General features: G+C 34.3%; 1 protein-coding gene across 1 annotated transcript; it reads right to left on the bottom strand.

The window, feature by feature from the left end:
* Window positions 1-58: 58 nt before the first annotated feature.
* On the bottom strand, window positions 59-14187 carry LOC124373409 (ubiquinone biosynthesis protein COQ9, mitochondrial-like; the record flags this gene model as incomplete). Its single annotated transcript, XM_046831782.1, is given in 6 exon segments — window positions 59-189; window positions 3323-3532; window positions 3812-3895; window positions 3898-4006; window positions 8946-9084; window positions 14040-14187. Coding segments are annotated over 6 exon segments (720 nt in total), but the record flags the coding sequence as incomplete, so codon positions are not given.
* Window positions 14188-15542: the final 1355 nt, after the last annotated feature.

Below are 15542 nucleotides of genomic sequence, written 5' to 3'. Positions count from 1 at the left end.
TCAAATAAATTATTTCATTAGTTATAGGTCTGGAGGGAGAAATAAATACAAAGAAACATTTAAAAAATAACAAATTTACTTATACAATATCTACAACACGAGAATAAATACTTATGTGAAATGGGAGAGCTTGACTCGGTTCTACTGGTAACGCCAAGGCTATCTTTGTAGTCCGAGGATGTTCCGGGCCTGTAACAGAAGAATATGATTCTAACAATACAGTTACTGCTGCATTAAAAGTTACTATAATATTGTTTGTAACAACCAGATAATTACAAAAATAACATTTACATTATTGTATTGCGTGATTTTCAATTAGTGAAAACTAAACAAATAATAGCTGTTCAGTGCCTGTGATAGATTTACCGTTCTTTGTGTTACACCAGCTGTTAATGATGTCTGTTGTAATGTCCGCTAATAGATTATAGTTGTGACGATTTGTATGGGTTTTTGGAAGCAACGTGTCGCCGTGCAGGACTAGGCTTGTAGCCGCCTGCACGATGAAGACCGTGGAGCGACCATAATCCTAACTACACAATATCCTCCTGCCAGCTTTGATAAGTATTTAAGGTTATAATTTAAGGACGAATCAGTAAAAGTAAATCGTAAAACAATTTATTAACCGCCAAAGATAATTTACACATACCGACACCAACCCCACGCCGACCTCCCATCACGACTAAACCCGCCCCGACATACTAACAATTTAGAATTTACAATGACCCCCTATAATTTTCCGACACCTAACCCCCCCCCCTGATTATTAAATCAATCCATAGTGTAACACACAATACCAAAAACAAATAATAATTAAGACTTGCGACAGGTAAGTAGAATCTCCGTCACCGCCACTCGCCGATCAGACGTCCTCGCTCTTCCGTCACTCAATCTAGACTCCTCGTTATCAGACCACCGGTCCTCCATCCGCACACGGCTTATCAGAAAGACCGGTTCTAACCGTTGATTCGGCGGTCTGATATATGTGGTGGGCAGTCACCACATGACATAGTAAATATAAATTTGCATTCAGATTTCCAAAATTTAATTCTGCATTGATGTAGGCAAAATAGGAGTAAAAATCTATATTAAAACACTTTTACTACTAACAATAAATTACACTGTATGTTAATTAATGTAACAAATACTTTTACCAAGTTAAATGGAGTTGTTCAGAAAAAAGTCTACAATTTTTTTACTTAATCGTTTCAATATTCTAAACTATGATTTTTATTAAAATATTATATACAATTTAAGAGTGTTGATGTTAATTTTGTTAAATTATATTGGTTACAAAATAAAAGATTGGTTATTGTTGTACTTAAAATAGTGATAATATTATAAAGTGACAAGGTAATTTTGTTGATTAGTGTTATTAAAAAGTAATAGTCTGTTTTTACAAAAAACTGTTTTACATGTATTTCTTTTGTAATATCATTAGTGTTAATTTCTAAATAAAATTCATCTTTTCTATAGAAAAATCACTATTTTTACACTTTTATCATAATTAAAAAAAGAAAGTAATCAATTAGTCTCAAAGGAATGTCTGAAATATCTTCAACTCAAAATATTACGTACAGTAAGCGTAACACAATATTATTACAAACTTTACACACTGTTTGTTTATTGAGTCAGCTGCCATGGAGTCGACCACCATTTTATTTTTTCTCTTACCAACTGCAGTTTTACCAGTCTGTAAAGTAAAACACTATTCCATTCCCACTTTAATCCATAGAACACAGAAACGAAGTTAAACCTTAATAGCGTGATATCTCATGAGAAAACGGTGAACTACATGGTGATGAGATCGTTTTGTAAAAGTAGGCCAATGAGGTAATTGGTCCACCAGCTGGCTTGGCATTATGTTGAGGTTCAGATAGTATTCTAGTAGTCAAGGTCACCCATTATTCTGCTTTAGAAGTTGATAATTGAGTAAATAAGGGAATTATTGAATTATAAATCTTATACATAGTTTATACCTAACAACCTAGTTGTTTGTTGTTTTCTTTTACACCTAAACTTACAAAATCAATATAAAATAATATTTTTGTAAAGATTATAATTATGCATGTTTTGGATTACGCATGCCAATGCCCAAACGTAGTACGTACCTAAGCGGAGATTTGCACCAAAAGTGAAGTTTCATGAGAACCAACTTTTAAATATTTTAAAATCTAAACACACAATAGCAATCTATAAGGTTGATAAACTTACCATTAGAAATAAATTACTTCTTATTTCATAAATTTTATTTCACTAGTTTTTTCTTAAAACAAAGTATTTACAAAAATCAAGTATGTTGAATAAATATGCCTATTTAGGCCGTTAATTAAAATCACCATTTTCACACACCACTGCACAAATTTACAAATCTAAAACTATTAAAAAGAATTTCATGTAAATCAAACCATAAAAAACTCCAAAACACACACCTTGACCACTGGAGGGAACTGTTACCACACAAGAGCAATGGCACACATGTGCCATTTAAATAAGAATACGTTTATTGCCATAAAGCTTACACAAGCATCGACACAGGTCATGTATAAAATATGAAAACTATCATAAGTCCAGTTAAGGAAAATTTTGTACCCAAAACATGAAGTTGCCAAAAAGTCACGCCATAATTTAAATTAAAAATATGGTACATTTAGACAAAGAAACGAGAGTGGACGTATGAAAACATGTCCTATTTACTCTACGCTAGCTCTGTATTTGGTATAAGAAATCATTTGATATCAAATCAAAGATAAACCAACTACAACAATTTAAAATTCCAAGTACAAAACTCTTACAGTTGTGGTAAAAAAAAAAATACTGTTTAAACTTCCTAGAATAGGATTTTGACTCAGCAATGGCACAGTGTAATGAAAACATTATTTCAACTGATTGTTTGATTGAAATAAACTTTGAAAACAGTATGACTAACATTATAGATGTTATTGGTATTAAATACTTTGCTCCTCCAGTAGATAAAGAAAACAGGATTTATATCGGTTTTTAAATTAACATCCACAAGTGTACCAGTTTCCTTGAATTAAACGCAAATTACACCAATATATTGAAAATAATAAAATATGAGTAACAACTTAACTAAGAGCTTAAAAATGTGTGCCAGTACAGAGAAAACTAGTACCAACTCGAGAGAAGGAACCAGTGATAGTTTGATACATATTTATTTCTGCAGCCCTGTAACTTATGAAACACTCTGATGAAATAATACATAACAAAAAAATTCGTTTGCCTTATACGAGTGCTTTTCCAGAGCCTGTGAAGGCAAAAAAGTGCTACACGATAAAGGAAAACCTCGAGGACTGAAACTGACCGTGGTAAAGGTGGCGGAGGCCAGCTCCTGCGCAAACGCCACACCCGTCTCGGACTGTAGCAGCACAGAGTGTAGTTGTGCTGCCTCATCCACGCGGCGCGTGAGGAACTCCCAAGTTGCAACGTGGCCCTCACTAGAGTCCTGGAGCATGTACAGCTCTGTCATCTTGTAGATCGCTGCCAACGCCACCCTCCGACTGTACCAGTTTAACTACAAACAAAACACTGCTTTGACTTCTTGTTTACAAGCGCCTTTATTTATTGATTCTTTTATTGATTCATTACAAGCGTTGAGTTATGTTGAAATGGTGGAAGGTGAGCACACAGACTCATGGATGCATCAAGAAATAGAAGTTAATGAGGCATAACTGTAGTTTATGTATTCTGAGGTATTAAGATATTATACAGTACATTCTTTTACCAAGTGCACAATTGTAATTTTTAAACCTCCTTAAAATTTTTCACAACAGCCACCGGTGAGTTTACTTACGTCAACAGACCTGTCTCCTGCGTAGTAACAGATGTCGTCCACCAGAGTGAGCAAGTTTGCGAGGGCTGTGGGGACATTGGGCAGGGCGGCAATGTCATCAGTGCGAGAGCTTGCGGCCATTGTGCGAGATACGGTGTGATCATGCGCAGCCTTGTCTCTACTGCGTCGCGCACAAACACTTGCGGCTCCTTTGTGCTTAAACATTACCACTCATTTGTAAATGAAGATGTACGGAGCAATTAGTATAATTTAAACTAAATACAACTAATAAAAAACTTTCCAATATTACATTTACATTTCAGACAAGACCTTCCGAAATCAATGATTTTACAGTCAGGCTCCACAAATGGCTTTTTTTTTTTGCTTTAACTCATATCAAACTTATTAATTTTTTTATACAATAAGTCAAAACCCTACTTTGCATTTTTTATTATGTTGAAATAAATAAGTATTCTACAAGTAATGGAATAACCATAAGATGAAGTACACAATAACATGTTTAAGACCTCTAAAAAAATAAGAGGAGTTAAAAATTATAAACCTTCTTTAAGTTACATCTTATTTTAAAGAGCTTTTAAAAGTAGACGGATGATGAAAATTAGGCAATTTTATCAGAATGTCACATAGCTATGATGGGAAAGGTTCTTATTCTTCTTCTATGGGCGGCCTATTGCCATGCACTTAAGTTTCAAGGGTCTTTTGCGCACCCGGAAGCACACCATGAGGCCTACCAGTCTATGATTTCAGCAGTTCCACAAACCGCCAAAAATAATCTATCAGGTCCTCCTGGGAAAATTCACCACTCTTGTCCAAACTACAAAGATGGCATACCACTCCTTTGCTATTGCAGGATAATCAAAGAGCAGGTGTTCAGCAGTTTTCTCCTCATCACACATTCTAAAGAGCGGATCCTCCTGAAGGATGCTGACTTTATGAAGATGCTTCCTCAGGTGACCATGTCCCATAATCAGACCTATAACCCGAGAAGTCGTTGATCTACTTATTGAGAGGTCAGACGATACCCTGGAGGAAAGCGACTGTACCATTTTGCTCATTCTCATACCCGGATGCAACCTTCACCTTCCCTTATGTTCAGCGCAAACCTATTTCAAGATAGCCCCAAAGGATTTACACATAGAAACACCACAGAATGGTTAAGGACCCATCATAATTGATGCTGACCCCTGGTTGGTAGTGTTCCATTTTGAACTTCTTCATCACCGACCATTTTTTTTTTATCTCCAGACCAAACATGACTCCAGATTCCAGGAATAAATAAATAAATCTTTATTTGTCGTTCGAATTCTTACAATCATTGACAATGTCATATTGCAGCCTAGGGCATGGTCAAAATAAAACAATTTTATCAAAATAATTTAAACTTAAAACTAACATACAAAAAAGAAAAAAACAGTGCTTTAGTAGCATAAATTAGTCAGTGAAGGTTAATTTAAAATAAAACTAGGCCTAGATATATAAATTAAATAGTAAATAAACAATTGTCAAAATTGACATATAAAAATTATTATATATCTAAAATGTAATGTTTTTTAATTCTAAAAACTCGTTCTAAACTATAGAAAGGGTGTTGTTTCAAAAGCCAACTATAAAAGAGCTTAGTGAAGGTTTTATGTGGAAACTTATTTACCAGAGGTTCCAAAAAAATTATAGATTTTCAGGGATGTTACCATGTGACTATTTAAGGTTTTACTGAGGCGGGTGATAACCAATTGCAGCATTGTTTTTAGTTTCTAGTATTGTATGAATGAATTTCGTTATTAAATTTTAAAAATTTTGGATTTTTTAGAATATAGTTAATTAAATCAAATATATATAGATTGATGACCGTTTGAATCTCTAACAGAATAAAAAGTGGTTTACAATGTTCCAGCGGTTGAGAATTAGTCATTAGTCTAATAGCTTTTTTTTGAAGAATTAAGATGTCTTCAGTTCCTGAGCAGTTGCCCCAAAATATCAAAACCATATCGAAAAAACTGCTTGGAAATACGCAAAATAGGCAGTCCCTCACATAGTTTTTAGGAACAGCACTCTTAAGGCGACTTAACAGGTAAATAACTCTAGAAAGCCTTTTGCTTATATATTCTGTATGTTGGTTCCAGTTTTAGTTGGTTATCTATATACATTCCTAAAAATTTTATATTGGAGCTAAAACTGTTATCAAGAGGGGCCAAATAAGGTTTCAAGCTAAAAATTATATTTTGTGTCTTTTCTTCATTTAATAGAAATCCATTAGATCGAAACCACTGGGAAGCACCTATTAAGGTTTCATCTGAAAATTTTGAGAGTTCTCCAATGTTATTTGCAATGTTAATAAAAGTTGTATCATCAGCGTAAAGTATTGTTTTAGCTGTCACTGAGAAAGGTAGATCATTTATACTGATTAAAAATAGAAGTGGTCCAAGGACAGAGCCCTGTGGGACACCATATTTTACTGTTATGTCCTTGGACCTTACCCCATTGATGGTAACTATCTGTTGTCGATCATGTAAATAAGACTTGAAAAATTTCAATGTAGGATCTGAAAACCCGTAATAATTTAGCTTTGTGATAAGATCACAATGGTTAACACAATCAAAGGCTTTGCTAAGGTCACAGAAGGTGACCTGAGCAAAAGCCTTATTTTCAAATACCTGATTAATTTGTCTAATCAAATCATCTATTGCATCAACAGTAGATTTAGTCTTTCTAAAACCAAATTGAGATGCATTTAAAAGATAATTGCTCTCCAAGAAATCAACAATCTGTTCGTAGACCAGCGTTTCAATTAGTTTTGATAGGACTGGAACAACAGAACAGAAATGGGACGATAGCTCCCAGGCTCATCCTTCGGACCCTTTTTATATATTGGGCAAATTCTGGAAACTTTAAGTTGTCTAGGAAACACCCCCTCTTTTAGTAATTGGTTGATACAGGTTGCTAGAGGATTTACCAAACTTAAAGCTATTTTTTTTAATAAGTTATTTGACATATCGTAAAAATCAAGGCTGTCAGAATTTTTCATTTTTTTAATGGCTTTCAAAACGTTCTCTGGAGTTATATTTTTCCAAGAAAAGTACTGGTTGGACACAATAGCTGGCAGCAACTCATGACTTTGAACATTATTTACAGATGATTCTATGTTTCGTTTAACTTCATTTACAGAATTTACAAAATAATTATTGAAAGTATCAGGATCAATGTTGGTTTTGAAATTATTAACTTGAACATTATTATTTTTTATAATATGCCAAGCCGATTTGCATTTATTACTACTTTGCTCTATATAATTTACATTACTAGCTAGTTTTGCTTCTTTGATGGACTTTTTATACTGATATTTTAATTCGTTATACCTATCTCTTAAGGAAACATTTTGATTATGATTGCCCTTTATCAAGTCACTAAGAAACAATAATTTTTCTTTTCATTTTCCTTAAATTGTCAGTATACCACATTTTATTCTTTTTTTTTGGATAATTGTTCGGTTTTAATTTTTTTAATACTTTAAAAAAATTTATATTGTTAATGATAACAGTGAACAGAGACTCAAACATGTATTCCGCACCATTGAATTTAGTTAGATATATTAAATTTTTCCAGTCATAAGTAGCTAGCTTTGAAGATAGATTTTCAAAATCACATTGAGGGATAAACAATTTAATGGGATAGTCAGTTCTAGAATTATTGTAATCGTTTTTAGTAAATGTTCTATTTTTCATCCTAATGTTGACAGTGATGCCATCATGATCAGAGAATGGGAATTTGAACGTACTGACTGAGGCTGTCTTGAGAGAATGTCTTCTTATAAAGACATTATCTAGACAATTTTTTCCTCTAGTTGGTGTATTATTTAAATAGTAAAAATCATACTGTCTTAAGATATTAAGCAGTTTGCTAACTGTTGCAGTGTTTTTTGTAACATCAAAGCAAATAAAATATTAACATCGCCTCCCAATATTAATATCACAATTAGTCTTTTGCGTAATATATGACAGCAATGTGTCAAGAGTGCATAAAAAATATATTGGGGTTACCATTTGGAGAATGATACAAAGATACTACCAATATTTTAAGATCATCAATAAGAGGCTTCAAAGTTTAATTCATCACAAAATCCACTAATGTCCCACTCCCTAGATTGAAATTTACCATTTACAAATATGGATGTCCCCCCTCTAATGTGGTTCTGTCTGCAATATGCAGCTGCACAGTAATATGCACAGCTGCATAGTAATATGCAATTGTCTGTGACAGCGTTGGATTCCAGACACCACTAAGAGGAAGGTGAACTGGTGCTGAAATCCACTTTCAAATGTAATGGAACAAGAATATTACCAAACAATTGTTAAATATATCAACAAATCAAGTTCTGCCACGAAGCAATAAATAACAAGACCTTAGTCAACATCTGAAAACCCACATTATTAAGATCACTTACTACAGACTTATCATCAGTATCCTACATATACATGAGAGAAAATGGTTTAATCAATTTAACCAATAGTCTGGTTTCCAAACAACAGGAACACAAGCACTACGGAAAAACTTGCAACATAAAAGCTTCATTTTAAACTTACATATACTGCAATTTTGGTTTGTAAAGAAGTAATTATCTCTATGTTTTACCTTTTCAAAGCTCCTTAAAGCAAGTCGTTACTTAAAGAAAGTTCAAATTAAAAATGTTTGAGCTGTCCCAGAGCTCTTATTTCGGTGTACACTCAAGATTTCCAAAAATATCATGCAAATATATTTTTTTTCTTGACACCAGAAGGAAATTTGTTTATTGAATTTAACAAGGAAAACAATTTCAGAAACAATCTGTGCTTTATTTACACAATATTATTACATTATTACATCAAGTAATTTATTACAAATCAAAAACTTGATTTCTTCACTGACTGAAGTAAGTTACTTCAGACAATTAAATTCCTCATTTACCTCAGATACAATTTATTTTAATCTTTCGTAATATACTTATATATGAAAAAAAAACTAATTCTAGGTAAAATGATTCACTGAAACAAATATGACTGTCGGTTTCAGGGTTAATGTAACAATTAGCAGAAGCATACACAATGAATTGAATCCACGTGCATACAGTTCTTTTACTTGTTATATTATACTCTATGGTTACCTAGTTTTGTCTGTGCTCTCCGCAGCTAGCTTCAGCTGTGTGGCAAGTTCCTGGTTACAGGTAGCGTAGAAGTGGTTGACGAGGTCGGCCCCGCCTTGTGGGAAACATACCATGGATAACTCCAGGATATCCCAGAGTGCTAGCACCTTAATCGACATTCATAATGTTACATTTAGTGGGTACCTCTAAACCATTATAAACAACATACAAATATTTTTTCATAACTTTTTTTCAATCATTATTTTTTTTAATTTAACAATTAAAATATTAACTGTAAGCTACTTTAGTTTTTGTATTAATTCTACACAGAATCCTATAACCATCCTGAAAGTAAAGAATTTTCTTGAACCCAAAAAGTTGTAAAACTATCTTTGGATTCTACCATATATGCCTCCTTCTTGAATTTATATTGAATTCATTCAATAAAATGTATTAAAAATACACTATTTGAAAGTCATCTCAAGCACGGGATAGCAGCATGAGGAAAGCGCAACTCAATTTAACCCTTAACTGGCATCATACGTCTGGGAGACGGAAGCAGAACTAAAAATCTTCATATATCCCCTCCACTTCATATTCGGGGGCTGTCCGCCCGTTCTACCTTCCAGTCGAGTGGAATCCTTTGTTTGGTGAAGTTTGGTTAAGATAGTTTTCTTATCGGCCTTTTATTGCGTATCACAGTGACGATTGTTTGCCGAGTTCCGTCCCAGAGACGTATGATGTTTGTTCAGTGACTCTATTTTTCGTCCACCTCCCGTCTCACAGACGTATGTTGGTTATTGTGTGACAATATTTTTCCTGTTTTAGACTGTATTATGTGATTGTGTCCAACCTAATATTTTTGTAAATTTTGCCTGTCATCTTATTCTAACCATAAAAATGAACTCTGAAGACTTACCTACTCCTGGCCCATCACATGGAAAACCAGTTGTGAGTAAAGTAACTCTAAGTAGTGAAGAATTCGATAGCTATCTAGCAGATATGGTATCTAACGTATTGGACAATCCTAGCTCAGAACCTGATCCTTATGACAGCGATCGAGATCCGGACTATCAAATTGATAGCCCTCATGGACTCTGAGTCGGAACAGGAAGCTTGGTGACAGTGAGGGCATTGCAAATTTTGAGGAGGAGAATTTAAATGAGTATATTGCTCAATCACCACAACAAACAAATTTTTTCTTTGGAAAAAAAGTAGGAAAACGGGAACCATTCAAATGGAGAAAAGATAGTCCACCAGTCAATGTACGAACTAGAAGACGTAATATTATAGCTCAACTTCCTGGACTAAAACAAAGAGCAAAACAATTAGGGAGCAAACCATCTGTTGAGGAGGTATGGGGTCTTTTGTTCAGTCAAGACTTATTGGAGGAGGTTCTGTTATGGACAAACAGAAAGATCTCTTCGCTCAGACGTAATTATTCCAAATCTCTTTCATATTTGTCTGATTTGGATATGATGGAGTTAAAAGCATTAATTGGTCTATTCGTTTTTACCGCAATATTCAAGTCCAGCAACGAATCAATTGACAGTCTGTTTGCAACTGATAGAACGGGCCGTGATATATTTAGTTGCACAATGACAAAGAATAGATTTTTATTTCTACTGTTGGCATTGCGGTTTTGACAACTCTGATAACCGTGATGAAAAGAAAAAAGAACGATCCGTCAGCAGCTGTGTCAAAAATATTCAAGATGTTTATTGAAAATTCCCAGCTTGTTTACTCTCCAGGTCCAGTGATGTTTGTTGATGAAATGTTGGCTCCGTTTCGTGGTGGTTGTGGTTTCAAAATGTACATGCCGAAAAAAAACCGGCTCGATATGGTATCAAAATTTTATGCTTGACTGACGCTAGGACCCATTATGTTTATAATTGGTACATATACGATGGGGAAAGGAAGTGATGGCAGGTCTTTATCTGAGGAAGAAAAAAGACTGCTTATTCCATCTCAAGCAGTCGTAAAATTGGCAAAAACCAATTGAAGGGTCACGTTCGGAATATTACGGCTGACAATTGGTTTAGTTAAATAGAAATTGTAAAGGAACTTCTCAAAAGAGATCTCACGTATGTTGGGACTCTTAAAAAGAACAAAGCTGATTTCCCTCAATTTCAGCCTGACAAATCAAGAGTAGTACATTCATCCTTGTATGCTTTTTACGGAAGACATGACCCATATGTCTCATATGTCCCAAAAAAATCTAAAGCTGTGATTTTGATTTCATCTATGCACCACGCACCTGCTACTGACGATTGCTCAGGAAAGCCTGAAATAATCGCATTTTATAACATGACAAAGGGTGGTGTAGATGGAGTAGACCAAAAATGTGCAAATTTACACCGCGAGCCAAAAGAACCCGGCATTGGCCCTTAGTGATTTTTTTTTACTCTTGTTGACGTTGGATGTGGTGTAAATAGCTATATTCTTCACCAAAGCTACAGAGATGTTAGCAGATTAAGTCGGTTTGAGTACATGAAGTGCTTAGCAAACAGCTTGACTCATCCTCACATGGTACGCAGAATGGAAAAACTATAAGAAATTTGCCGCGTGAGCTGGACACTTTCAATGAAGAGGGATTCTGCAGATTGAAGATGAGCCTAGAGATGTACCAGAATTCTTTGAAGTTCGAAAAACATGTTCCACTTGTCCCCCGCAACTAAAAAGGAGAACAAAATACCCTTGCCAGCAGCCATTTGTCTAGAATGTGCCAGAAAGATTTGTGGAAAGTGCTTCAACAAAGAGAAATAACTCATGCCTTAAAAGTACTTTATAACCTTATAGCTAATGTGATTATTACACTTTAGGGTTATCCTATGATCAATATTTACATAAATATAATAATAACGAGATTCGATAATATACATATACGTTTATATAGCAAATATTTATAAGTTTTGCCTAAAATACGTCTCACTTGGTAACTATTTAAAACAATCTGTTTTAATTTACTAATGGAGATAAATAATTTTGAAAACACGTTTTAAAATGTATTTTTCTTAGTATATTAGGCAATTAAATTTGATTTGTGTTCATTTGTGTATCATTTATGCCTAAAATACATAATGGTGTCTCTCAGACGTATGATGTTTGTTATGTTACTTTATTAAATGATGTCAGTTAAGGGTTAAGCTATTGAAAGTCCTCAAAATTCAGATGAAAGCAATATGGTTAATGGGAAAGCTAAGACCTACAGAAAGTTGCAGAGCTACTTTGATAGAATTGAATATACTGACAGGGACTTCTATGTATTCCGGAAATGATATTGTACTGCTTATCAAGAGACTTTCCTCGAAATGGTGATCTTCGTGAGCATAATACAAGGACATTGTCAAGACTTTCCACTACTTCCTCACAAACCAGCTGTATTTGAGAAAAAACCAACCTATATCAGGAAGAAACTATTTAATGCTTTGCCAGAAGAAATTAAGAAAAATCAAAACAGCCACATGAAAATGAAGACAGCAATAAAGAACTAGCTCTTGCAAAGAACCATCTACACAGTCGAAGAATTTTAGTTGTGGGGACAGACAACTTAACCAAGACCAAAATGAACTTTTATATGTAGCTATGTAAATTTTCTTTAATAGACATTACTTGTAATCTTAAAAGATTATCAATAAAGAATTTATGATTTAAAGCATTTACATAAATTAGCAGACAATATATCTTGAATTCTTTAGTTTCCTTAACAGGAAATTCTGTTATTTAATATTGTGATGTTTGTTCATACTTGATAAACCATTTCTGAATTTTTTTAAGGGATAGGGAAGGGGAAACACTCCCTCAATAAGAACTTAGACTGTAAGGACTGGTTTTGATATATTATACAAAGTCCCCTAAAAACATTTGACTGAAATAAAAATTAAATTTTCTCAAACTGGCATTCAATAGTTACACTTAAAAAGTGAATTTCCCAAGGTATGTATTAATAATGCCATATAACAATGCAAACAGTACAATGTGTTTTTGAGATGACATTTTGCAGGAGAGCTCCATTTCTATGCAAACATTTCCGCAGTCTATTGGTTACACTTGCATTAAATTATTCTGTTGTTGCAGATCAACTAAGGAACACTTTGTTTTAAACTAACCTGACAATAAGGAATCACAAGCTGACTGGTCAGAGGACTTGTGAGGATATTGAACTACTTCTCAAAAATGTCTTCAAGCAGTCATTGATATTATTTTTGGATTCCAGTTCCTGGACGATCTGCGTCCTGTATTATATCCCCAGGAAGGTTCACTTCTGGCTGGTTCCTACCTTCTAGTTGAACCCACCACTGGATACAGCAAAAAACCAATGTGTCACTTAAGTCTGGGCAAACTTATGGATGTCCAGGAGCGGCACATCACTAACCGCAAATATCGCGATTCTGGGGTTTATTGGCAATTCAATAGGTCTAGTCTACTGTGGGAGATGGACTGTTGGAGTTGGTGGGGTTTGTTCCCTAACCTCAGAGGTTCTTCCTAGCCTCAACAAGGGTGTGCCAGCCCCTGCCTACTGTGACTGCAGAGGATGGTTCAGAGCTGGCCTCCCCTTCTTCTGGGGAGACATGACTTTGAGATGTAGTGCCTTATTTCTTCCTCATGGATCTCGATAGGAGGCGGGCCCCTACTCCCTAACCTTACCCATCCTGAATATCCTGTCACTCCAGAAGCAGCGCAAAGGTTCTTACAGTACTAAGTGCAATTTATAAGCTAAGAGAACAAACAAAAAAAACGGCAACACAATTTTATATATCTCACAATTTCATTATTTTAAAAATATATATTAAGAAAGACCAGAGAGCTGGTGGCTGTACAGTCTAAAAGAATCAACTGGATTTGAGTTCAAATCCTGTATATGACTATAGCACTTCTGATCAGACATGTTGAGCCTTGTACTTTACAGACTCTCCTCCTTATTCTGTTTGATAAGATCCTAGCATAAGCCAGTGGATTCATGAAAGATGACAGAATAAGGTTAAAAAGGAAAGTGGCTCTCTTCTAAACACAGAAATATGACTTTGAGATTACAATGACTTTTTACATCAACTCAACAGGAAAAATTAAGTCTCATATTTCCTTTTCTATATTTTTCTTCAGGGGAAAATATACCTGCACTGATAGTGTTTTTGCTCCAGCCATACTGGATCACAAAGGGCAGAGATGCCTGCAGTATTTTCTGCTTGATGTTATCCTCATACTGATGGTTCTCATCCCGAGCGTTCCCTTTCTCGTTCCTGCTGTCTGTCAGTCGATTCTCCTGTCACAGTCAGGCCAGCTTGTGACGTCTGTTGTCTGCGACCGGACCACCAGCACGCCTCTTGTACCTGTCAATCATCTAATAAACTTACCACATGCCCAAACTATTAAATAAACACTGATATTATATCAAACCTGGTAGTTTATATGAAGAGGAAACCATCATACAAAGGAGCAATCTATTTCAACATTCTACCAGACTCTGAAGAAAAACACCTGAAGAACTCACTCAAAAGTTGGTTTTCTCCAGTGACCCTTCTACACTATTCAAGAGTTTTATGAACTGGAAAATCAATTGAATCATGAACTGATATTTTAAACTTTATGTTCTGTATGTCCTTTATTGTATTGACAAAAATTCTAAACTCAACGTTTATGAATAAAGAATATTGTCTATTGTCCTAAACGAGAAGTCCATCACCTAAATAAAGTAACTATTTTAAGGACTTTCTAAAATCCTCCTTTTTGAAAGTTGTAAAAGTGTAGAGAAATGCTTGAGAAAAGCGTAAAGAAATGCTTGGAAAAGCGTAAAGAAATGCTTGGAAAAGCGTAAAGAAATGCTTGGAAAAGTGTAGAGAAAATGCTTGGAAAAGTAGAGAACTAAAAGGAGATTATAGTAAGAAATATCGTACTTAAAATAATTTGTTTTCTATCTTTTTCCAAGCATTTATCAAACAACATACATTAGTTTAAACTTCTGTCCAATTAATGCAATCACACGAGTAGTTTTTCTAAGTTTAGACCACCAAAAAAAAGGTTGGCATAATAATTAGCTTTATTTCCAATACACACACTATAAAATCTTCACCTATTTTGCATGTTGTTTGTCAGAGATATTTTGTTTAATATTGTTATAAGCCATCAAGAAATAAAATTCCCATACAGGCTGTATAAAAAAAATTTAGTTTTACTATTTATTATCAAGAGGGCCTAATATAAATGATTTCTTCTGTAATTCAATGAAGACTTACATTGAAACATTGTGAAAAATAAGTACATCATTGCAAAAAGAATTTAAAATCTATAATTTCCCAAATTTATAGATTTACTAGCAATTACCCATGGCTTCACATGCAATTTCAAAGGCTTACCAAGTGTATGAGTACTTATGATTTGCGTGGATTATATTTTGACACCGATGTCGAGATTTCCTTGGTTGCAACAATCAAGAAAATTATATAAAAAATTGTATATTTATGGCCATTTTAGTTTACTCCAGTGTTAGTATTTTCCATAGTTGATTTTCCTGATCAAGAAAGTACATATTACATACACAGGTCTGAGAAGCCTACCTCTGTAAAAAGACAAGTAAGATGGGTTTTATAACAGTCTTTAAATGTATAGTATAAGTTAGAT

This window comes from Homalodisca vitripennis, unplaced genomic scaffold (assembly GCF_021130785.1).
Source record: "Homalodisca vitripennis isolate AUS2020 unplaced genomic scaffold, UT_GWSS_2.1 ScUCBcl_5480;HRSCAF=12213, whole genome shotgun sequence".
Lineage (NCBI taxonomy): Eukaryota > Metazoa > Arthropoda > Insecta > Hemiptera > Cicadellidae > Homalodisca > Homalodisca vitripennis.
The sequence above is the reverse complement of the archived record's forward strand: the minus strand, read 5'-3'. Positions and strand labels throughout refer to the sequence as shown.